Raw genomic sequence first — 23,399 nt, 5'->3', positions numbered from 1 at the left:
GAGCATCAAAACCGTCTATCAGAAACCGGACCGAGGTATCAGCGAAAGGCGAAAACGAGATAAGGAGTGGGAACAAAGAAACGGCAAATGGCACATGCGGGACCAGCGGCATGCATGCGAGCGAGCTAAGCAATTTGACCGAGGGCGCGCGAGAGTGGGCGTAGGCTAATTAATATCGAGGGATGATGGGTTGACGTCGAAGTATTATTTTCCCGGGAGTGAAAAACCGGGAAGATAAAGAATTGGCAGCGGTGCGAAATTAGAGAAGAACCATGCTGCTGGAATTGCTCATTCGAATTGGTCGTAAACGGGGATCGGCTTTTCGCCCAGCGCACACAGGCGGAAGATATGGCGGAGTTTGGCACCGTAATCATCGTCGATATAGTCGACAATGGCTGAATCTTGAGGGGTTGAAGGATTTAGTTAGTTTGTCAGTTCCACCGTGTTTGAAGCTAATGCACGGCAGAAGGGTACATTGAAATTACTTACGAATGGTGCTTCTGTTGTCGAAAATGACAATGGTCTTGGGTTGCCATCGTACTCGAGCTTGAAAGTCGTGCCCGGAGACTATATGCTGCATGAGGAAATCGAGCAGCCAACGCTGCTCTGGCTCTTTGAGGCCCGGGATCTTGGTGATGAATTCGCCGTTGAACCAGAGGCACTTTTCTCCAGTCACAGGATGAATGCGCACCAGTGGGTGGACGGTATCAACGGCATCTTTACGCACCAAGCTACCAGTAAGACGGGCGTGGTTGATCATCTTCGTCGACGAGTGAACTGCGCTTAGAGTGTCGAGCCATGAGCAGAGGGTGGCGGATAAACGCCTGTTCATCAACGTTAGCTCTGCATGTACGGTACTTTTGTCCAAAATCTGTCCAAAACTCTATAGATGAACTCACTTATAGGCCAGATCGGTCGCGGCAAAAACAGTATCGCCTCCAACCTCAGGGCCTTCTAGAAGACCCAACATAACATAACCGGGCGGCTGGATCTCATAACTTACATCCTGATGCCAGAGAGTGGTGGTCGTGCGCTGTTCCAAAAAGCGAGAGATTTCCTCGCGATTTCCATCGCGGTGAATGATATGGAAACCTGGGTAACCGCGCACAGTGCCGGATACGGGCTGATAGTTTGGCTTGCCAAAGTGGCTCATGAATGCCGCTTGTGCGGCGGGGCCGGCATCAATCAGGTCTTGATTGGGGAAAGCGACAACCTTGCGCTCCGAGACAAGAAGTGCAAGTTCATCCTTAGCGGCGGCGGAAAGTTGGCTCAGTTGCACACCTTCGAGAATGCTGCCAATTCGGGGTTGGATGTCCGTAACCTTAACGTTCGGAGTCAACAGGCTGGGCTTGGATTTGTCCTTGACTCGCAGCGCAGGATCCTCGTAATCGAAATAGGGAAGAGGATCGAACCATAGCTTGTCCCATGTCGGAAGATATTCTGGGTATCTCGTCCGCAGGTGGTTCTCATTTGTGACATCCACGTATGGGATGTTGATGTCGTAGCTAATTGGTTCCTGCTCTTTAGGAGCAGTGACCGGCTGCGCCTTCTTAGGCCTCAGAACAGGGGCGGAGGAAGGCATCGCGATGACTTATGCCGTTGTAGGGGGTGTTGAAGACCTTTTGCGCTCCCACTATGCGAAAGGGGCGAGAAAGAGAAGGTGCAATGGAGAGGTTACTTCCTTGGGTGATACGAGAAGTATAAACTGATACGCAACGGGATAGGGAATGGTCAGGGAATTAAAAGGCCCTGGCCAACTTTGAGAGTCGGAGAGAATAAAATAAAGCTGATGATTTCCGAGAAAATGGAGGAGGAGCATCAATAAATATTAATTATTGCGACACAAACTCGTCATCGTCGTCGCGATTAAAGCAGCTCCTTCTCAAGGAGGAACCATGCCTAAGTGGATGATGGTCTGATAATAGTTGCAGCACCATCACTGTATCCACCGGGTAGTTTCGCTTAGACTACTGTCTCCTTCATCTCCGGGCCGGTCAGCTTGCGATGGGGGTGTGCAGATGTGCTGTTTTCCGCGATACATGGCGAGCAGGGGTGCCATCGGTGGCCGGACAACATACAGCACTCTGGGATGAGAGTCGTAAAGGAGGGGCGGGTGAGGGGCTGCGGCAGGTCAATGGGCCACTCAAGGGGAAGAAAGAGACTCGAAAGAAGTCGAAAATCTGCCAAAATCGAATAGGACGGAAAGACAAATGGAGGAAGCTGGATAAAAGGAGCTGAAAGCACCATACGGAGTTGAGTCCGCCATTGTCACAAGAAGCCAGGAGAGAGGCGGTCAAAGGAAAGCGCTTCGACGGCTCATCGTCGGCACATAGCTTCTGCAATCCACGAACGAACAGTTGTCCCAAACTAGATACCTCATGGATGCGATCATCGGGTTGATTGGATCTTAAATTGACGATGCACGACCAAGCACCGTCCACTCCCTGCTCCCGGCCTGTTCCGGGGGACTGGCTCTCCAGCGTTCATTCTATCAGTGCCGGGAACAGTTTCACCGCTCAACCCTGATGCAATTTGAGCGACCGATAAGAACCCGAGAATCCGCAGAAGGATGAATAAGTGGGACCAGAGAGCTAACAGTCACGCATGATGGCCCAATATCATGAGCTTTCGAGCCTGTTTCTTGCACCAGAGCGGGCAGGTTCTGGATCGTCGAACATGCCCTTTGCAGCAGCTAGCTGCCCGAGATTTGAGGAAGCAGCTGTACCTAGCTTGCGGTAGCTTTGCTATCTTGCATTAGTCCTTGCAGGGCTTGAGGGATGATGGTAAAATCCCGAGCAAGGCGTGCTCCTGCTTTGTGCCATAGTGGCCTCAATCGGCAGTAGGGTATGTTCTACATCTGTAGCACAATCACTACAACATCTCTTTGTATTACATGACTGGTTCAATGCCGCTGGGGCACTGCATCGAATTTTCCGGGGCTTCGGTTGGTGGACTGAGAATATTTCCTTTTTCCTGATTGATAAGACGAATATAGCTGGTATTCCGGAACCATTCCGTGCCACGTTAGTACCATAGTGGGGAGGTCCATCAACATCGTATCTGGCCGTTCTGATACTTCATTATAGATTGGGTGACGTCCGAGATCGCCCCTTCTTATTCAACTACCTCAATATTTTCACCGAAGTTGCGAAAGAAGGGTACCCCAGGAAAGACCGTCATTATCTAGCTGTTCCCAAACCCAAAAGATGCTCCAATGAAACGAGGACTTTCGTGCTCTGATAGGCCAGCCTTGCGTCACGACGAGACGAAATCTAGGGTTGCACACGGGTTCCTTAAGCCGGCCACTACCAGTGGTCCCTCGGATGGGCGTGCTATCAACAACGCTGTACGGAGTAATGGTAGGCTTGCATACTGTATACCATTCGTTTTGGTTCATTGAACGAGGTTTGGAGGAAGTTGATGCGTCTGTTTCAAGCCACGCATCCTGTGAGTATGCAACCTTTGCGACTCAATCTCATATCGGGCTTTCAGTGCAATGTCCGCGGTTTATCTTGGCCCCTGGGGTCCCCACCCGGGAGATGATTCCTGGCGGTGGGGAGTCAGAAAAGTATACATCGAAATCGGTCCCATAAGAGCGGCGAAGCTGCATAGGATCTTCTCCCTATACCGTTCTCATGAACGAGAAGAGAAAACCGGAAGGTTTGTTTTGGTCAAAGCATTCTGCTACTGCAAAGAGGCGAGTCTGACCTGCATGCCAATGTCAGATGGCGAGCATATGGTTTCACAAGTCAAGTGCAGATGACATCTCAATTGAGGTTGCAGAATGAAATCAGCCATGAATCTAGCATATTGCCTAAAGCCCCGTCGGTTGATGATATCAATTTGTACTACATCGGACAGTCCCATCGTGGACTCTAACTGGCAGTCAAAGACGATCTCGGCTGCTCCTCGAACCGGGACGGGAAACTGGTTGATCGAGCTGCTGCAGTGGAAACCTCAAAGGATTAAGACCCTGGTTGAAGGGACTAGGACTGAGGGCGTGATGCCAGACAAGCAGGAGGTGGCAACGCTGGGACATGGTTATTCGTAGATGGCTTCGTGTGTCTACTCCGGAGCCCGCATTGGGTTCCAGGAAAAACGACCTTCAAAGATGCTCCGTAGTCCGTACCTTTTGGGTCCTGGGTAGGGTCCACATGGATTCGATGCTATGTTCGAGAACAAGCGCGTCATTGGACAAAATGCGTATAGCTCTGGCACTAAGCGTAAGGTTCCCGTGGCTTGCCCCAACGATCCAAAAGCGGGTCTAGTCCTACAGAGTAGTCTCGAAGGCGAATTGCTAGTTAGTTGGTGGCCCGGCGACTTGCCAACTTCAAATATTCCAACGAAACTGTTGGATCGGAGAGACTAGCTGTACCCTATATGCAGCCCACGCAGTAGTCCGCCCGTTAGGTTGATTTCGAGAATACGCTGGAGCACACCCTTCGCCCTGGGACTGCTGAAAGTACCCAGTCTACTGATCCTTGCAGTAAATTGACGGTATCACTGAGTCAGGCCAATTGCCGGTATAGTATGCAAGATCAGCACGTACTTTCGAACAGGCCCAGTCGAGAGTTGATTGTCTTGAGTACCTTCTGCATTGTGGTCCTGCTGGGCTCCAACGGGCCATGATCACAAGCCGGAACGAACTGGGATTCGGCATATGAGGTGAAGCGCTCAGAGTTGCGGTGAGACGTTCTTTGATGATAGATCCCAACTTGATGCGAACTTGCGAAGTCTTGGGCGATCACTCTCTCTAGAAGTTGGCATTATTAGGTCATAGATTTTGATCGAGCGCTGTGGTCAGAGTAGGCTGTGAAAGGAATGCAATGTTAGTTTATAGTACAGGGGCAAAAGAGTAACGAAAAAGCAAAGTGAAGGCTTCCAGCGTTTAGGCTAGACGCTAAACTCTACTTACCGCAGCGAGCAGATTGCGTACATTCAGACGATCCACGCATGCCAAATAAGCTATGTTTAGGAACCTCGGACGCGTGAGCGAAAAAAAAAAGCAATTATTGCCATGACCCAGACTATGCCTTATCTCGAGCGGATCTGTTAAGCGGCCTGATCTTTGACATTCTCGAATCTAGTCTCAAGCTTGCAGTTGCAACTTCAGAGTGTTTGCTTTTTCCTCGAGTCGTACCTAGTCACATGACCACGCGCCTTCTCCTTTCATCCTCAACGCGTTGATGGTCTCTGAGCTCTCCAATTTGAGAACCTGATTTTCCACTTATCATCTCCAACTCTTGCATATCGTTTCTGACTTTGTTTCGGACCAAAGCCCGCTGCAAACAACCATGTCTTCCCTTTGGAGTCGTAAACGCGACTTAATCTATTTCGGGTTCTTTGCAATCCACATTCCTATCATCTTCTGTGAGTTGTTCAACCAGCCCCCGCCATGCTTCCCGGCCTCCTCGCAACATACGGAGTAGACCATCCAGCTGCCGAACTCGGCATGATATGGCCAATTGTCAAGCTTGTGGCCATCCTTCGAGATGCAGCCACTGCAGACATAGCGATGTCCGGATAGTCTAGGTACGGATTCACTAACGCCGGGTGGTATGACATTCTTCGATAGTGGTTGACGCCGTCCCCGTCCTCCCCGGTCTTCTTGACAACCCCGTCTCCCGCCAACTTCGTGGTTTCTACATCGCTACATACCGGGATAAGTTTTTTGAGGGCCCGGTTCCAGCATGGTTTACCTCATACACGTGGATGGAAATACTCTACCATGTTCCCTTGAGCGTCTGGGCTCTCGGCGCGCTGTTGAGAGGTACGCCGACTCACCCTTGCCCCTCCTGCACAGGACACCTTGAGAGCTAGCCCTAGATTTGCATCTCGCCGTTTCAGCCTCGGGATTCCGCGTCAGATGTCTTGACTCTTGAACTCGGTGGCAGGATAACTTAACTCTATACTGCAGATGACCCCTTGATCCCCATCCACCTGCTCGTTTTCGGCTTTCAGTCGTTCATCACCTCCTGGACTTGTCTTATGGAGGTTTGGTCGTGGGAAGATCGCACCGTGGCCGAGAAGCAGAGTCTCACCATGCTCTATGGCCCTTACGTTGCCCTTGGTACGCGCCACCCCACTTCTCCAGGGGCCTTGGAGCTTAAGCTAATCTCTATTTCTGTCCTAGGCGCGTTTATGGCCTTGGATATGTTCGGGCGGACTCGGTCGAGCCTTCTGGACAAATCGAAACGAGAGTGATTTTATTCATGCGCTCTTACCCCTCTCCATGCAGGCCCTGAGCTTTTCTTGAGGACTTGGAATAACGAGATCGTACGGTGTAGGAGCCGCGTGTGATAGGTTCTGTAGGTGTCTCGTACTGCTGAACCGAAATCAGGAACAGAAAAACCCCTACCATATACGTGCTCGGACCAAGTTACCGGAATCCCAATGCCCGTACAGGCTCAGTTTCCGTGATGGAATGGAAACTACTCAGCACCTCGCTGTGCTAAACTATCAGGGAGCATTCTCGGACCAAATTATCACCATTCACCGTCAAGTCTGAACTACAATACCCTTTATTGACGGATGGGTCACCGCAAACAAATAGTAAATTGTTGGTTACTGTCATAAACATCGTAGAAAACGGCACCTGGCTGCAAAACAACAACACTGAGCAAATGGGTAGGAGAACAAGTTCCGGCGGTATGTAAGGTGCTCATCTTGCAGCAGGATGCTCGAAGAGTGGAACAGTAGGTTTAGTCATTGCAGTCTGCAAGAGCCGATGCGTGATCCACACTACGGGCGTCTAGTGGTAGCTTCGGAGCTCTACTTCCTTGATGTCACCAGCATAGAATCACTGAGTCACAGAGATAAGAATCACATTTCCTGAGATAAGCACCGCATTATCTGAACACGTCATGGCATCTCCTTGTTTCATTGCTCAAGCTCCAAGTCTTTACGGCCGTTAGCAGGTGGAATAGATCGATCGCTCATATCAAAAACCCAATTGCCCCATCTAAATCTCCGTTCGCTGCCTCCAGCGCACGCGTAGCTTCCTCACGTGTGAAGCCGAGCTCCGTGATCTTTGCAATCGACGCCTCAGACCAGCGCGGTAATGGTCTCTGCATGGAGGTCGGGCGAGACGAGGATGCGGTAATGTTGGTGGGTGCGGTAGGTCCAGGAGCAGGGGTTCTACCGCCCGCCTGGTGAGTGACGGCGCCAGTGCGCGCACCGACCTCAGCGCCATCGGCACCCTTGACCACAGGTTCGTCCTCAAACCCTTCAAGAATGTGTCTCGGAATATCTGCCTCGCCCAGGAACGGGACAGCCTGGTCCTGGATGACGAGCGCGCCGCGGCGAAGATCAATGCATGCCTGATGTCGCCTGAGCATGTCGAGTCCCAGCAGGAGGTCAATGTGTTTACCCTCCATGACAGTAAATGAGCAAGGGAGGAACATCTCGCCGATTTTGATCTGGGCGGAGTGAACGCGGCCGAGGATGTTTGCTGTGCCAACACCCTTTGCGATGCCCCCGTATCGCGTGTCAACTAGGCGCATGATATTGCACGCTATCGCGCAGTCGGGAGACATGATGGTGACCTGAGCACCCGAGTCAACGAAGGCGTTAACTTTGTGACCGTTCACTTCAACAGGAATATACAGCATCATCACGCGGCCAAATGCTGTGACGCAAGTTAGCGGTCTGTGCTCAAACTTCATGCACGGCGGCCCGGCCGGCGAGCGGCCACGACAACCGCCGCTCCTCAATCCATCCCAGAGTCAACGTACATTCAGGGTGATGCTCCATGGCATTATGAAGGTTCTCTGTGACTGCATTCTGGCGGATGATTTCTTCGATCTCTCTCTGGTTCTCCTGGTTGAAGGGGTCGGCGTTCAGCATCGCAATACGGGCTTCCTTTTCTGCCTCCTTCTGCGACTCCAGCCGCTGCTGGTGGAGTAAGACTTCGCGGAATCGGTGCGGGTCGTGCGCGACTTCTGCCAGCTGGGGGTTGCGCTGTCGCACGGCGTCGTACACACGGGGATCGCCTAGGATGTGTAGTCGGATCACCTCGGGATCGTGGGCCGGTGGCTGCTGCCTTCGCTGTTGGGTTTGCTGCGAATGTTGAGGAGCACTCGGACCGCCGATTCCTGTCGGGCGAGCCTGGCCCTGTTCTGATGGCGCACCACCACGTAGCGTGACGTGAACGCCCAACATGTCCCCCTCGCCGATACCAACCTGCTCGAGTGTCTTGGAGTCGTCGCCGAGTAACTGCTGGTTGTATACAAGGCGCTGCGAAGAGGGCGGGATGGAGGTTTCGCTCTCAACGATGCTTTTGAGGAGCTCGATTGTCATGTCCGGGCCGACGACCAAAGGGATGAGGTCGAGGTCGGCATGGTCCGGTCGAATCACGTTTACGGTAATGCGCCTATAGAGAGAGTGTGTTAGTTGTAGCTTGATATGTAGCGACTTTAATTCGCCGACTTACATGGTGGCTCAACTCGGTAGTGCGGGGAAACCGGAGATGGAGGGGTGATGGTGCAATGTAAGAAGCAGAACGATCGTTCCGGGAGCGAGGCTTATAATACACAGAAGAGTCGGAGCGAGCGGCTCAGGAGGGAGCACGGAGGAGAAAACGAGGGGAGGCTGGATGAGGCTGATATAATACAACGACGCGAAGAGAGCTGATGGGTCACAAAGCCGCGCGGAGGGGAAGGGTGGGGAAGGTTGAAGGATGGGGAGGAGCAGGATAAAGACAGACGAGCGAGGTGAGTTGAACTGAACTGAGCTGAGCGTAAGGGTGACAGTAGAAGAGAAGAGAAGTATAGCGCGCAGGGTATCTGAAACGCAAGGAGTTGGTCAGAGTGGTGAGAGTGGAAGTGGAAGTGGAAGGTGCGGTGGTACCTGGTCAGCGGGCGGAGCTGGAGGATAAGGTCAAAGGCCAAAGGTCACCGCTCAGGCAGCCATCATGCGTCATTATACAACGTCGAGGTTTTATAGCACCCGGATCGTTTCCAGTCATATCTCAAGTTGTCTTTGTGAGAGGCATGAGTTTATTTCATACTTGCTGGCTCGAGAGAGTCTCATTGCTGAGAAGTTGATCTCTAACAGATGCCCCGATATATTCAGGTTCATTGGGCTCTTCACCACTACTTTGCGCAAGAATGTATATCCTTGTAGCAGCTACATGTTGGAGGAACAACGCAGATCAACACGGAACTCGGCATGACTCGAGGCAGCCGAAATTCTAATTAATCATCGCCGGAGTATCCTTGAAATGCCGGATTCTCCTTGCTGATGGTCGAAAACTGGTCGACTGGGCAATGACAACCACCAACCAGAAGCGGAAGAAAAGACGTTTCGATGGGTGCGACAACCCGGAGATACACTAATTCGAGGTTGTTGCCTGTTCTGGTGTTGTGCAGACAGGGCTAACCGTTGATGCGCACATGCATATGCCAACTTGAGGACCAGCACATGGGTTCGGGATTTTTGAAGGAACATCATAGGTACCAAGGCGAGGACAAAGCTCCTTCTAACTACATCGATACAAATTAAAGCGGAGAGTTACTGACTCCTGAATGATCGCCCTACCTTTCTTGATCCTTGGATCTGTTTTCCAAATTGCGGTTGGTGAGTTCCGGCATAGCCGTTGGAATTTAGACTACAGGTGGAAGCGAAGCCACCTAGATCGGCATTTGCTTTCTTTCTGCATGCGCTGGCAGCAGGCCTAACCTGGCAGCTCTGAAGTCAATGGTTCAAACACTAATATAAACGTGCGCCAACTTGGCGCAACTGCTCTATCCCATCTGCATGACCATACCCTGCTTGATTGCGTCCATTTCCTTCTTGCCGAGTGGGTCTTCCTTGTTGAAGCTGTGCTGCTTGCGCCGTGCGCTGGTCCATGAGGTGATGTCGAAGCTATCGCCGCCCATCCCATTTTTCTGCACTGTAGAGATTGCGCCGTACTCTTGGGCAAGCGCCTTGTGAGCCTTGGCCAATTTCCATGGGTCAGCAGGACGGCGAGGGAGCTCGATGTTATCGTCTTCATCGTCCTCAATGGCCCTCACAAACTTATCGGTCTTCGAAGGGCCCTGCAGTTTGATGCTGTGCTTCTTCGCGTTCGCTAGAATGTAATGATCGAAGCGGGAAAAGTCGGGGCCCTTATCGTCACCCGAATCGAGCGAGGTGTACTCTCGCAGCTCGTCGGCCAGCAGAAGATATTGGGCCATTACCATACCGAGGTTCTTGACTTCCGAATCAGGCTTCAGCAGATCTTTGGACTCGAAGGTGGCCAGCATGGCGAGGAACATCTGGCCTAGAAGGTGGAATGTGGACGTCACTGAATCCGCATCGAGCCTACGGATTTTATTAGCATGTGCTGTGGTTAGTTGGGATGCCAACATACATCGTGAACGGCATGGCTGCACCAGTCATCCAGTCGAATGGCAATGCCTGACAGACAGCCCACTGTTCTTTCCAGTTGTCCTTGGCCTCGACGAAGTCGAGAACGAGGTTTTGCAGCACCTCCCACACGCCATACCCCGCGAAGTCATTGAAGACGTACATATCGAAGGCGTCTGGTTCACGCACATTGGTGTGCGCAATCTGGTCGATGAACTTGTTGTGACCAGCCTCGCTGATGGTAAACGGATGCTCAGGGTAATCCGCGGCAGGCTTGTTGCACATGCACATCTCGCCTAGGTCGCATTTGGCGTCCGATTTGTCGTTGTCGTTGTCGTTATCGTCATCATTGGCTGATTTACCATCAACGCGCGCCTGGCAGAGAGTCTTGTAGGTGTGGTAGTTGGCATGCTCGGCGAATGACTGCGCGAAATTGCGGGAGACTGACACTGCAGACCACCGCTTGCTCGCCGGGTTGGGAGCTGGAGCTGGAGCGTCTGCTTGGATTTCCTCTTGAGGTTGCGCAGTGGAATTGGTCTTGGACCGCTTCGAGCTGCCGCCCTGGGTATCGGCGGTGCGTTTGGGAGGCATGACGACTGGCCTGGGTCCGAATTTTTTTGACCAGGGGAATTGGAAGAGGTAACCTGCCCGCTCTTATTTGTAGATGAAATCAGGGGTTGAAGGATGGAAAGTCAATCCGGACGCGTTCATGTTGCGTCGTGTCAACAGATTCTAGCGCGGTGGATTGAGCTATTATTTGCGATCGATAGGACGGCAAGGAGATATGATTTGCTCCAAATCCTCCCCGCAAATAAGGGCATGATGTCAGGAGTTGATCTATTGAATCTGGAGTGTGACTGGAATTTGTGTCATTGATAAGTTCTGCGACTCGGCTTGCCCACTTGAGCATCCCGCGGAATCAGCATGTGAGTCGACCAACCCAGGCTAAAAGCACCAACCGTCGCCTCCAATTCCCCACCATAAGGCTGACATCTGTGTTGGTCTTGTTCAACCACCAGACTCGAGAACCACCCTACATAATAATGGACATATATACAGATTGCTACGGATTGGGCTTCGCACAGGAGGTTGAAATCGGCTGAAGCCATAGAGATTGTTTGGAGCTAAGAGATTCACTCTATACGCCTCGCGGTCGACACATCCGGCACTCCCTCGCCCTCCACAATCTTCGCCGACAGAATACCATCAACCGGAATCTCAGCCAGCCGCGCGATAATGTGGTGCAACGTCGGCAGTTCCTCCCATCCAAGCCCGTCAATCTCAAATCCAGCACTGCTGGCCTGTCGAACCCTAGTCACCCTCGAAACTAACAGCTTACTCTCGTCCGCATTCGGCACAAACACCGGATATTCAACGTCCGCCTCACCTTTGCAATCTGCCCCAACTTTCGGGATATAACGGTGAACAAGCACGCCCCCGTTGACGTCATGCAGCGGCCCGGCATTTTCAGCGGCAGGATCCTGATCTTCTAGACCCTCCCACCGGAAGCGTCCCCATATGGCCCCCTCCCAGCTCGCCTGCAGGTAGTACGAGCCTTCACGCTCGTTCGCGCCAATGGCAGAGTACAGTTTGGGCATGCCGAGCTCCTCGCGGCCGCTGACAATCGGATCTGCGAGACTCTCAAACAGAATTGGTAGATACGTCCCCGATACGACCTCTCCGTCTGACTTTGTATACTGCACACCATCGATATATAGCCCTAGGTGGCGGTATCCGCCACCGCCGAGCCAGTCCATACCGTTAAGCAGTGTTTGGGAAAAGGTTGCAGTGGCGACGGTGCTCGGTGTAGCAAAGGACCACGAGCCGTTGGGAAGTAGGTTCTGTAGTAGTGTCCGGCTGGTTTTGAATTTGATGGACGCCGTTTGGAACGTGGATTTCTGAGACAGGGTAAGACGGCTAAGGCCTTGGAAGTCTTGTCGAGGCCCAGGCATGGGTCCGAAGACAATGGGCTGCCGCCAGTACTTCTGAGGACTTTGAGACCAGAGGTGGTTACGCAGGATCTGAGTGCTATGGTCATGCTCGTCATGGCCGTAGATATATTCAGTCATTGATTTTTCTGATTGGTTAGCTGGGATGACGCACATAGGGAGGATGGCTTACCTTCGGCCGGCGGGAGTGGCCCGCGAGAGCTCTTCCTGGTCAACTGCTGTATCGTGGTTGCGCGGCTGCGGCGGGCTATCTCGTATAACTGCAAGCGAGCGGGAATATCTTCCACGGTCACACCGCGGTGAAGCATGACGCCTAGTGATACAGCGTCCTCGATGGCCATTGCACCACCTGAAGCACGGTACGGCAGGAAAGGGTGTGCAGCATCACCCATGACAGCAAGCCGATCTTCTACCCAGGTAGGCAAGTCGTCGGTATCAAGCAGCGGCCACACCTTCAACGTGGCCGGGTCGGCCTTTGCGAGCAACTTCCTAATCTGAGGACTAAAGTCCTTGTACACCTCTAGCAGCGACTCCTTGCTCGCACCTTGGTCCCACTCTGAGCCATCATGGATCTTGGACATGGTGTCTGGATGGATGCACACAAAGTTGAGCAGCTCGTTATTGGCGCAGGGATATACGACAACGCGCAGATCCGGACTGTCAAACATGTACCAAGTCCCAAGCTCATCTGCTAGTTCTTTTGTCTCCGGATCTTCCAGTGCATCCTTCCGAGCAATCAGAAAGCGGAATGCATTCTTCCCTGAGCTGAATGTCTTGAGATTCGCTCCTCCAGGCAGCTTCGTCTTGGCTACTGAATGCACGCCGTCGGAGCCAAGCACGACATCGCCTTTTATATTTTCACCATTCTCGAGCGTTATGGTTGCACTGTGGGGGTCAATATCGACCACTTTGTTGGAGGTGTGTAGGCGAGCAGGGACGCCCGGGCCCGGAGCTTGCGCGGCGACTTTCAGACCTTCGTGGAGATGGGCTCGATGGACGAGAAGCCAGCGCTGCAGCCTTGCCATCAGTAGATGTTGTGACTCAAACGCGGTGCAGTGCAACCTACATGCCGCCAGAACCCAGCCGTCTCCTTGATGTCCAACGAGAAGATTTCTGGACCATTTGGGGGGAAGACGCGCAGCTGCCACATTCGTGTCAACGCATTCGACTGCCGCAAACAACGATATCACCAACCTTCTCTGACTCCACTGCACCAAGCGTTGTGGCATCAATCCCTAGTCCCAGCAGTGCCGCGTTCGCATTGGGTGTGAGGTGGATCGCAGCTCCGATCTCGTTGGCAAAGCGTGAGCGCTCGAATAGCTGTCTCCTGTTAGCCAGATCTATCCGTGGATGGGGAGTAGCGCCGTACCTCGACACGGTGCCCTTGCTTTCTCAATGCGATTGCTGCTGAGAGACCGCCGATGCCTGCGCCTGCGATGAGGACATGGAGGCCGCCCTCGGTTTTCGGAGCGCTAGCCATTGTAGTCGTACGGTTGAGTTGCGCGATGTGGATAAAGAGAAGGACCGACAACGTTTACCGACACACACAGCATTATAGAGGTAATATTAAATACATACTCCTTGAACCATCTTGCTCCCGCCCTTCCGGGCGCATACTGCCTCGGAGTGAGGGCTCGGGACCCGAATCGGCTCCACGTCGGGGAGAAGAGCGCGGAGACAATGGCGCGATGCGCATCGCGATGAGGGGACACAAGGTATTTATCCTAATAGCAACTGCCGGGTCTTGCGATCTAAACCTCTCAGCTGTTATACTGAACGGGCTAATTGCTTTCACCAACATGCCGAACCTAATTCGCACCGACATCACCACCGTCGACAGCACGTCGTTCCCCTACATCTTCGAGCAGAATGTCACAATCACACTGAAAGACAACTCCGGCCTCGTCCGCTGCAATGTCTACCGTCCGAAGACTGAACAACAAGTTCCGGTGCTTGTAACATACGGCCCCTACGGCAAAGACATCCCCTACGCCGATTTTCATCCGAAATCCTACAGCGAAGTCAACCCAGAGCACCGCTCAACCCACTCAGCATGGGAAACGCCAGACCCCGCATTCTGGACATCGCAGGGCTACGCGGTCGTGCGTGCCGACGAGCGCGGAACCGGCCAATCCCGCGGCAAGCTCGACACCATGTCTCGCGAGACGAGTGAGGCGTTCTTTGATGTCGTCGAGTGGGCTGCTGAGCAGGAGTGGTCCTCTGGGAAGGTTGGGCTCCTGGGAATAAGCTACTACGCGGGCTCGCAGTGGCGCGTTGGTGCACGGCAGCCGAAGGGACTGGCGTGTATGATTCCGTGGGAGGGGATGAGCGATTATTATCGGGATCGGTGCCGGCATGGTGGTATTCTCTCGAACAGGTTTATCTCTTTCTGGTGGAATCGCCAGGTTGTGAGTAACCAGTATGGACGACCTGGACGCGCGGAGAGGAACTGGGGGATTGATACGATTGAGGGGGATTTGCCGGAGGAGGAGTTGGTGGAGAATAGGCAGGACCAGACGATTGATAACCGCGTTAATCGGTTCAGGGATGATCTGTATTATGCGAGTAAGGAGTATACCATGTCTGATATACAGGTACTGCACCCTCTCCTGTTCATTCAAAGATACACTGACTGATTACAATGCAGGTCCCCCTCCTTTCCGTCGCCAACTGGGGCGGAATCCTCCTACATCTCCGCGGCAATGTCGAAGGGTACACACAAGCTGGCAGTCAGCTAAAGTACATCCGCTTCATTACTGGCCGACATGACCTGCCCTTCTACTACAAGGAGGAAGTCGACCTCCAGCTGAGCTTCCTCGATGCGTTCCTGAAAGGCGACGACCGCGCGGGATGGTCAACGGGAATGGCGCCGAAAGTCGATATCGTCCTCCGCAAGGGCGACGTTGGATTCAACAATGCCGAGGCCGAGAAGACGTACCCGCGCCGCGTCGAAAACGAGTGGCCAATTGCGCGAACGCAGTATACACGCTTCTACCTCACCGAGCAGAAAGAACTGACTACGACGCCGCCAAAGCAGCAGGGGTACAGCAAACTAAGCTACGCCGCCCTAGGAACTCTCGAGAACCCATCATACATCAATTTTACCACGCCCCCATTCGAATCCGAAACAGAATTCACAGGCCACATCGTCGCGCACCTCAACGTCTCGATAAGCCCCCACCCCGGCGCCCCCACGCCCACAGATATCGACCTCTTCCTTACGTTGCGGTACATCTCCCCAGAGGGCAAAGAAGTCTTCTACACCGGCACAGCAGGCGACCCCGTCCCGCTATGCAAGGGCTGGCTCCGTGTGAGTCTGCGCAAGATCAACGACAAGCACGCCCGGCATAGGGAGTACCTTCCCCACCGCGACTACTTCTCGACGGATGTCTTGCCGGTTATTCCGGGCGAGGTCTACCCCGTTGATGTAGAGGTTTGGCCGACGAATGTGGTTGTTGAGAAGGGCGGGAGAATTGTGCTGGAGGTGGCGTCGGGCGATACGCAGGGGAGTGGGATTTTCTTGCATGATGAGCCGACTGATAGGTATGTTCCTGCTACTGCTACTTGGGGTTGATGTGAGGCGAGGGGAATGCTGACGAGTATGCTGCAGGTCGCCTGAGAAATTCCAGGGCCAGAATCATATCAATTTTGGCCATGGGGAGAATTATGTCACATTGCCGGTTATTCCGCCGAAGTAGAGAGGTCACTTGGAAATAATCTGACTACCTACGCCAGTGGTGACTACGGAGATTGCAAGATTAGCGGACGTCCACTTCGGTAACTCGGTCCCAGGCAGGGGCCTTTTCTGCTCTCCTTCTCCGCACCCGATGTGGTCCCGAAAGAGCTCTAGAGTATCTCCAACACCAACCAACCGAGGCACCAGATATAGAATAGATATAAGCACAATCCAATCAAAGCTTCAATCTAATTGCCATACATCAGCTATCATTGAGCTTAACCAGCCAGCCCACCCATACATCCAACAAGCCAACCCAACCCCGAAATGTCCTCCAACGAAAGACCCCCCAAAACCCTCCCCGTCCTCTCCCGACACATAACAACCCACAACGCCGCCGGCCAAGCCATCTTCTCCACCGCCCTGCCCTCGTCCATGCCCGTCTCCCCCATCCCCGACGGCGCCGACTTCTCCCTCGCCTATACATCCCCGTCCATCCCAGCCTCCTTCACCCACGACGCCGACATACAGTCCTACGCCTCATATCTCGCACCCGGAAATGCACCCGGCCTCGTCGTGTCCTCCGGCTCAGTCTGCCGAATCGTGGATATGCAGCCCGGCGCATTGAGTCCGATGCACCGCACCGTTTCTCTAGACTACGGCGTTGTGCTTGAGGGCGTCGTGCAGCTTGAGCTTGATTCTGGCGAGGTCCGTGTTATGAAGCGGGGCGATGTTGCGGTGCAACGAGGGACGAACCATGCGTGGAGGAATGTTACCCCGCCTGTTATTGGGCCGGATGGGGAGGAAGTGAAGCAGTGGGCACGAATGTTGTATGTGCTTATTCCGGCGGAGAAGATTAGTGTTGAGGGGAGGGAGCTGGGGGAGGATTTGGGGGAGATGGGGGTTAGGGGGAGTACCTAGGTTAGATTACCTTGGGAGGTGTTCATGTGTTCTTGGAATACAGAGATGTTCTTTCGGAGACTAGATTGACATATAGACTTTGGGTTAACGCACTTAAATCGGATAGTGTGAGGCCGTTCCCTTCTCCCCTAGAAGCCAAAATTATAAGACACTAAAAACCAAGGCTCGATTAGAGCTAATACTCCCCCCCAACATCATGCCTAAAGATTCTCTCGTTGATCTTTCCCCCTGTGGCTCTCCAAAGCTGCGCGATGCTCTAGAAACCACGTTAGCCAACTTCCTTCCCCCTTCCCTCCCCACCCCGTGTTCTGTATTAGAGACGTACCGCATTAAGCCATACCCCGTGCAACATAACCTGGATAAAGATGAACTCCGGCACGCTGGAGCCCGCGCTGCGCTCGTTGAAGTCCAGGGACCGGTTTATGGGGCGGTAGGATGGGATGCGCCGGTGGTCGGTTGGCCAGGTTGGTGGGTTTGAGGCTTGGGCTTGTGACTGGGACTGAGGTTGCGGGGGTGATAGAGAGGAAGATGACGGGGTGCTGTGGTGGAGCTCGTAGTCGGTGAGGAGGGAGAGGGTTGGGTTTGTTGTGGTGGTAGTGGCAGTGGTGGTTGTTGTTGAGGACATTTTGGCGATGATGGATGCAGGTAGGATGGCAGTATGGGTATCGATCAAAATTCAACAGACCGATATCTTGTGGTATAATGAGACGGAAGCAAGACGGCTAATCTGGTCTCGTGATGGCCCGGTGCTTTTCTCCTGGCCGCTGTTCTCCCGGATCCCCGTCTCCCCCACATCCCGACTCGCCCACATCAGCTGGGGGCAGTCATGGCACGACTTTTCCATTGTACGATAAGTCTCGGAAGATGAAGGCAGCTCTGCACGAAGGCAGCGCCCACATAGCTGTGGCTATACCTAACTCCTAAACTCGAGCTCTGCCTATATCCAAAATCGCCGGAGAGCTCACCACAACACCACGATGCCGTCTCCATCTCCATTCCCACGCATACACGCCTCCGCCATCGATGGACGCGCCCTGAACACACGATACAAGCAAGCGCAACTGCATGCTCTGCAATCAGCTCTACTCCAGAACATTGACTCCTTCAAAAGCGCTATACAAGCGGACAGTGGCCATGATACTGCCGAGGTTCAAGCGGAGATTGTCCTTGCGCTCACGGAGATCCGCACACATTATCTCTCTCTGAGTTTAGAGAAGGATCTGGAGAAGGAGTACCGCGTTGCGAATGGGCTGGACAACCTCGATGCCGCTAGACCCGCGGGGTCCGGGATTGTGTATGTTGTCCCGAACACGCATACGCTGTTTTACAGTGTTGTTGCAGCAGTATCTGGGGCCATTGGGGGTGGATGCTGCATTGTCCTCGAGGTCAGTCCGTCATTGTTATCTGGGGTGGGAAATATCCTAATCAAGGGTACAGTTGACGAAGAATACAATGGCCCTCTCTCGACTCCTCCGCCAGATCCTTTCCGAAGCGCTGGATGCAGAGACGTTTGCTATCGCAGAGGAAAGGCCGGACACTGCGTTCTTGGAAAAGGTGCTCGTTGTTTCGCAGATAGACGCCTCTTCTCTGGCTGTTTCGCAGTCACTGCAGTCCCCGGTCAACGCCAAAACAGTCGCCATCGTCGACCGTTCATCAGACATAAAATCCGCTGCCGACTCCCTCGTAACAGCAAGATTTGCATTCGGAGGACGATCCACTTACAGCCCAGACATCGTGCTCGTGCACGAATTTGCCATGAAATCTTTCGCCGAGGCCGTCATCCACCACTCGTCGAAATATATCTCCGGCGCTGACGGCGAAAAGAGAAAGCTAGCCGGTGCTGTGTCTAACCCACGCCGACCAAGTCCGGGTCTCTCAACTCTTGACGCAGCTTACAAAGACCCCAATGCACGTGTCTTGGTCTCAGGCTCGGGATGGGGCGTTGTGGAAGTCCATGACCGGCAGTCTGCACTGCTACAACGGAAGGAGAAGGTCGCTGAGAAGGTGCTCATCTTGCACCCCTTTACCAGTTTGGATGATGCAATTGATCTATGTGCTGGGTACGCCCCGTCTATCCCAAAAAAGTATGGAGAGGTGCTGATATGATGACAGGTTCGACACCCTAGCAGCGACATACGCCTTTGCTGAGCCTGCATCCGCCAAGTACCTAACGCAGTTCATCGACGCCCATATCTCGTTCATCAACCATGTCCCTGTGGACGCGCTTATCGGCCCGGCATACCCAGCCAACACACTTCCAGAACCCAGTCGGAAAGCAAGATACAGCGCCTCTGCATTCCAAGTCTCGCGTCCGCAATTCATTACCGAGAGCTTTGCTACAGCATTGACACGTACAATTCTTGACGCACCGGCAGGTGGTTCGAAGGCGTCAGTGAAAGCTTGGGAGGGAGCCCTCGAGCCCCTACCACCAACGGGACAGAAAACTGGCCCGAGGATTGGGTTCTTCGAGAAAGGGATCCTCACGGGGCTGGGGATTACGCTTGTTTCTGTGTTGGGTGTTGTTGGGGCTGTGGGGTATTATGGGGTGGTGTTTTTGAGGAGGGTTTAGCTGTATGTATTTCCTGTCCGAGTATGAATATGCCTTTGATATATAGTTCACTGTATGACCTTCATCCTACAATTTACCGATACAAAATGCTTTACTGAGGGTTGACTTCCCTGTATCGCAGCTAGGCGGGGCGAAAATTATACCGCTAGGCCAAGAGGATTAATCCATACCTTTACCAGTATGTATATGGTAGAAACCTTGTCTATATACAACAACGCACAAGAACACCGCCCGTGTTGCTATCCGGGCTGGGCCACCTAAGCTACGTGCCACCCCTCGCCGCACTCCCCAACCCATGCATCAGCTGACAAAGCCCCTGGACCAGCGGAGGCAGTGCCTCGAACGACGCATCGCCTTTCAGAAGACCCTGCGCAACGTCCATGATGCGTCCTGGATCGGAGACCAGCGCTGGCCCACAACTCGTTCCCTGGAAGCTCGAGCTCGAGCCTGGATTCGAGCCCTGGAGCACCGGGGTACCGCGTGCGAGGGAGAGGAACTTGTGTACGTCGGTGGTCTCGTCACCATCCAGGAAGACGAGCGAGTCTGGATTCGGGTTGTAGTTGGCGCTGGAGGTCGAATTGGAATTGGAGCTTACGCCCGCGATGCCAGCACTGGCACCGGCAGAAGTCGCAGTCGAGATCGACGTAGCGAGCTTTGATCGGCAAGCCCGGCTCACAACGCCATACGACCAGAATGCCAGAGAGGCATAATAGACGCCCACGGCGAGGAACCCCGTTAGCCTCCCCGGACCTTGTTTCGCTATAATATCTCTCGCGGATCGAATGACCTGTCCCGCATGCCAGATCGCTTTTCGACTGTCGACGCTCCCGATCCACTCGAGCGCACTGTTATACACCCGTCGCGCCTCATTCCGATCTTCCTTGCCGGCGAAGAGCTGCAGGTCTTCGAGGGACATGAAGAGGAACATGGATATGACTTCGTAGAGTAGCGAGATTTCAGGACTCGGGGTGGCGAAGTTTGTGTCGACGCTAATCATCTTAAAGTGGTGCAGAACCTGCTCGAGCTCCTGTTGCCTCGAGTTGATAACGAGGGCATTCCAGTGCTTTGACGCCCCATTTCCTTGCGCGATGAATTTTAGCCGGTGGTACTCGTTAATGAGCGCCGACAGGCCGTGAAGGATCACGGACGCTGAGAGTTGGGCGTCAATGCGGCCAGTGTAGGCGGACATGTCGCGGAGAGTGTCGACTAATGAGGGTAGGCGTTCTGGGGCTGAGGATTGTAGAGGTGCGGTTGTTATGTAGATGTCTCGCCACTCGGCGGCGGACTTTGCGTCCCATAGGGAGCGAGCCATGGGGAGGGGGAGCTCGAGGTCGGCGTAGGAGATCAGCGGGTTGATGTTTAGCATTAGGGATGATTGGGCGTCGTGAAGGAACAGGTGGTGGACTAATCTGCATCGCATGTTAACAACTGACCTCTAGGGTCAAGGAGTTATAAGGCAAGCGAGGTACCGTTTGAACGACTCCTGTTCCGCCCAGTCACGCCATTTCTGTTCGAGTACTGGTGGCGGATCCTCAAGAGAAGGTGTTATAGCTGTGTAGACCGAGCGGCGAAAACGGAGGCCTCGGCGGAGCATCTATCTCGCAACTTATCAGAAATCAAGATCTAGGATAGACACAGAGTAGCCACATACCGTTAAGACTGGTTGCTGGAAGCTTTCAGCAATCTCCGTCCTCCGCCCGCTCCCACTCCATATACCAATATTGATCGTTAAGGCAAATGTCTGCGATGCTCGAAGGTCACGGATCGTGGTATTGTCGTTTTCATACTAGGAAAATCAAATCAGTCAATGAGTCTAGATAATCCAAGAGGGCGAGTAAGTTACTTTTAAACTCATCTGCAACCTCACAACCTCCATTAAAGCATATCCCAGCTTCCTAATCGTGGGGATATTCGAGCGCACTGCGGCCGCGGCAGCGACAATTCCCACCATGTCAGGGCTCTCCTCATTTATATGAAAAGTAGGCCCATGAACCCAGGAGTCAACCTGCTGGGCCTGGTACGCGAAAAAATCTTGGATAAGACTATCAAGAAGTTCCGTGCTGGGGAATGACTTCATAATCCTGGTCAGGTTGGCACGCTGGCTCGTCTGCAATACCATCCCGAAGATAAGGTCGCGACTCCCAGGCGATAGCCGTTCTGAGAGGATCTGATGTTTGGATTGGGAGTATGTACTGGCTTCCGGGCTGTCTATTGATTTTGGCACAGACAAGTCGTTTTGGTCTGCAAAAGCGTGGTCGCTGTGTCCTGGTTTCCATGCTGAAAGTGAAGACCGACTGTACGCTTCAGCACCAAGCGCAATACCGCTATCTCGGTCTGCATCACGGTCGTTATCGTCGGGTTGGGGGAGGGCGGGATTGACAGAGCCTCGCGAATTGTAGAAGTCGATCAAGCCGAAGTCGACCTCCGTAAGGTCAAAGTCAAAATTGAGGTTGTGGTCGTACAGTCGGTGCGCGTAATAGTCGTTAGGAGGGAATGCGGAGGGGTCAAGTTCGCCTGGCCGCGAGAGTGAAACTAAGGAGTCGGGGATGAACTCTGGAAAGAAGGTGCCATCGACGCTGAAGACGCCGCTTTCGTGGTCGACTAGGGGAGAGACGGTTTGGGCTGGCTGGGTTAGCTTGCATACCACTGAATCTGGTATGACTCACTATCATAGGTCGGTATAGTCGCCGGTCCGGGATTTGGCGGAAGATAATCAATGTCCATCTGCACGTCCGGCGTAACCAGGTGCTGGACATTCATATCCGGATTCGGTGGTGAGAAGGTCTGCGACTCGAGTGGTGAGTACTCCTCGTCCTGGTCGTTCTCATCATTGGACCCTGCATCGTCAGTACCCCTGTCACTCCCAGTATCTGAATAGATGTATTGGACTCATACCCTGTTGCTCAGCATCTTGCGCACCCCCATCCACATAATCACAGAACAGCTTCCGATCCCGACATCGGCGACAGGGCTTTTCCTCGTCACACTTGAGCTTCGACGTTGCGCAAGCCTTGCAAGCCTGAGAGACGCGTCCGTTCTTTGAATATGACGACGTTCGCTTCCGCTTTCCGTCTTGCGAGTGGCTGTGCCCTGCTGCGTGTCGCTTCAACAGGTCTCTACCGTACAGTCAGCATGATCCGCATCGACTTGGGAGATACCTACGGTCGGGAGAAGCCCTTGTTACAGACTTGACAAACATATGGTTTCTCTCGGGTGTCTACGCCTGTCAGTCAAGTTTCGGTCGCTGTGGGGAACAATTGGAGACGGGGACAGACGTGATCGGACATGACGGATAAGATGGTCCGCCCGATTGTAGGCCTTGCGACAGGACCCAAAGCCGCACTGGAAGTATCCTTGCGAGTCGGCAGCTTGCATCTTAGTATGTTTGCATTTATGGAGGTGGAACTGGGGACAGGGAAAGTGAGAAGGCGGGGATGGGGATGGGGAGAATGCCGGAGGGAAAGAGTTCCTGCGCCGACTGCATTGCGTGGAGAAGGTCAATATGCGGGGACCAATCGCAGGCTGCGGCTTACTATGGACTCCCGGGGTATGGGGGGTGGCAGTTACGGGGGTCTACAATGCACTTGCTCTGGGTAGAACACTCATTTGTCATTTCTGATCGACAGTACATAACTCAACTGTATCCTCATCCGGTTGCAGTAGCCGAGGACATCTCACTTTTATGTCTCTGCCCTCTATATCAGCCCACCCCCTTACCTGACCACCTCGTCACGGGCCCGAGGTGGTCTCGGAATGTGGGGGCGCATGCCGATGGGCCCGGCAATCAGCTAGACACTGCTAGTCCGGGGTGTCGGTGTTAGCTACGCAGTCTTCTGCTTTTCGAAGCCATTATCCTGAGACACATTATCGACAAGTATATCGCTCAGAGCCCTCCCATAGTTACCACCTGCCAGGAAAATCGACTTACACTGCTAAC

The 23,399-nt window shown here is 53.4% G+C and overlaps 10 protein-coding genes across 10 annotated transcripts; 4 read left to right on the top strand and 6 right to left on the bottom strand.

Annotated features, from left to right (window-relative positions):
• Positions 1-228: 228 nt before the first annotated feature.
• On the bottom strand, positions 229-1,772 carry BDW74DRAFT_19334 (TauD/TfdA dioxygenase family protein). Its single transcript, XM_073732162.1, has 3 exons — positions 900-1,772; positions 490-824; positions 229-401 (listed from the first exon to the last, which is right to left on the bottom strand). Exons 1-3 carry the CDS (start codon positions 1,580-1,582, stop codon positions 289-291), a joined length of 1,131 nt encoding a protein of 376 aa, XP_073583856.1. The 5' UTR covers positions 1,583-1,772; the 3' UTR covers positions 229-288.
• Positions 1,773-5,147: 3,375 nt separating this feature from the next.
• On the top strand, positions 5,148-6,440 carry BDW74DRAFT_19300 (EXPERA domain-containing protein). The gene is made up of 4 exons (XM_073732160.1): positions 5,148-5,370; positions 5,576-5,770; positions 5,918-6,070; positions 6,134-6,440. Exons 1-4 carry the CDS (start codon positions 5,295-5,297, stop codon positions 6,202-6,204), a joined length of 495 nt encoding a protein of 164 aa, XP_073583855.1. The 5' UTR covers positions 5,148-5,294; the 3' UTR covers positions 6,205-6,440.
• A 2,537-nt stretch (positions 6,441-8,977) lies between these two features.
• Positions 8,978-9,472, bottom strand: BDW74DRAFT_153061 (uncharacterized protein). Its single transcript, XM_073724463.1, has one exon. The coding sequence runs from the start codon at positions 9,448-9,450 to the stop codon at positions 9,199-9,201; it is 252 nt and encodes an 83-aa protein (XP_073583854.1). The 5' UTR covers positions 9,451-9,472; the 3' UTR covers positions 8,978-9,198.
• A 176-nt stretch (positions 9,473-9,648) lies between these two features.
• BDW74DRAFT_153060 (uncharacterized protein) lies at positions 9,649-10,945 on the bottom strand. Its single transcript, XM_073724462.1, has 2 exons — positions 10,352-10,945; positions 9,649-10,302 (listed from the first exon to the last, which is right to left on the bottom strand). The coding sequence occupies exons 1-2, from the start codon at positions 10,936-10,938 to the stop codon at positions 9,744-9,746; spliced, it is 1,146 nt and encodes a 381-aa protein (XP_073583853.1). The 5' UTR covers positions 10,939-10,945; the 3' UTR covers positions 9,649-9,743.
• Positions 10,946-11,367: 422 nt separating this feature from the next.
• Positions 11,368-13,776, bottom strand: BDW74DRAFT_185221 (putative salicylate hydroxylase; the record flags this gene model as incomplete). Its single annotated transcript, XM_073731004.1, has 5 exons — positions 11,368-12,424; positions 12,469-13,306; positions 13,363-13,437; positions 13,491-13,616; positions 13,666-13,776. 5 exons carry the CDS (start codon positions 13,774-13,776, stop codon positions 11,481-11,483), a joined length of 2,094 nt encoding a protein of 697 aa, XP_073583852.1. The 3' UTR covers positions 11,368-11,480.
• Positions 13,777-14,095: 319 nt separating this feature from the next.
• BDW74DRAFT_178131 (CocE/NonD family hydrolase) lies at positions 14,096-15,994 on the top strand (the record flags this gene model as incomplete). Its single annotated transcript, XM_073729125.1, has 3 exons — positions 14,096-14,890; positions 14,944-15,839; positions 15,907-15,994. The coding sequence occupies 3 exons, from the start codon at positions 14,096-14,098 to the stop codon at positions 15,992-15,994; spliced, it is 1,779 nt and encodes a 592-aa protein (XP_073583851.1).
• Positions 15,995-16,299: 305 nt separating this feature from the next.
• BDW74DRAFT_178130 (cupin domain-containing protein) lies at positions 16,300-16,893 on the top strand (the record flags this gene model as incomplete). Its single annotated transcript, XM_073729124.1, has 1 exon — positions 16,300-16,893. The coding sequence occupies one exon, from the start codon at positions 16,300-16,302 to the stop codon at positions 16,891-16,893; it is 594 nt and encodes a 197-aa protein (XP_073583850.1).
• An 82-nt stretch (positions 16,894-16,975) lies between these two features.
• Positions 16,976-17,539, bottom strand: BDW74DRAFT_153055 (uncharacterized protein). Its single transcript, XM_073724461.1, has 2 exons — positions 17,219-17,539; positions 16,976-17,149 (listed from the first exon to the last, which is right to left on the bottom strand). The coding sequence occupies exons 1-2, from the start codon at positions 17,516-17,518 to the stop codon at positions 17,069-17,071; spliced, it is 381 nt and encodes a 126-aa protein (XP_073583849.1). The 5' UTR covers positions 17,519-17,539; the 3' UTR covers positions 16,976-17,068.
• A 331-nt stretch (positions 17,540-17,870) lies between these two features.
• On the top strand, positions 17,871-19,462 carry BDW74DRAFT_185220 (uncharacterized protein; the record flags this gene model as incomplete). The annotated part of the gene is made up of 3 exons (XM_073731003.1): positions 17,871-18,278; positions 18,331-18,953; positions 19,006-19,462. 3 exons carry the CDS (start codon positions 17,871-17,873, stop codon positions 19,460-19,462), a joined length of 1,488 nt encoding a protein of 495 aa, XP_073583848.1.
• A 262-nt stretch (positions 19,463-19,724) lies between these two features.
• BDW74DRAFT_178127 (putative C6 and C2H2 transcription factor RegA-like) lies at positions 19,725-22,837 on the bottom strand (the record flags this gene model as incomplete). Its single annotated transcript, XM_073729123.1, has 8 exons — positions 19,725-20,871; positions 20,932-21,056; positions 21,114-21,248; positions 21,306-22,084; positions 22,129-22,299; positions 22,358-22,578; positions 22,625-22,679; positions 22,738-22,837. The coding sequence occupies 8 exons, from the start codon at positions 22,835-22,837 to the stop codon at positions 19,725-19,727; spliced, it is 2,733 nt and encodes a 910-aa protein (XP_073583847.1).
• Positions 22,838-23,399: the final 562 nt, after the last annotated feature.

Source organism: Aspergillus multicolor, assembly GCF_047715735.1.
Source record: "Aspergillus multicolor strain CBS 133.54 unplaced genomic scaffold BDW74scaffold_12, whole genome shotgun sequence".
NCBI classification, from domain to species: Eukaryota; Fungi; Ascomycota; class Eurotiomycetes; order Eurotiales; family Aspergillaceae; genus Aspergillus; species Aspergillus multicolor.
This window is presented reverse-complemented; position numbering and strand designations above follow the sequence as displayed.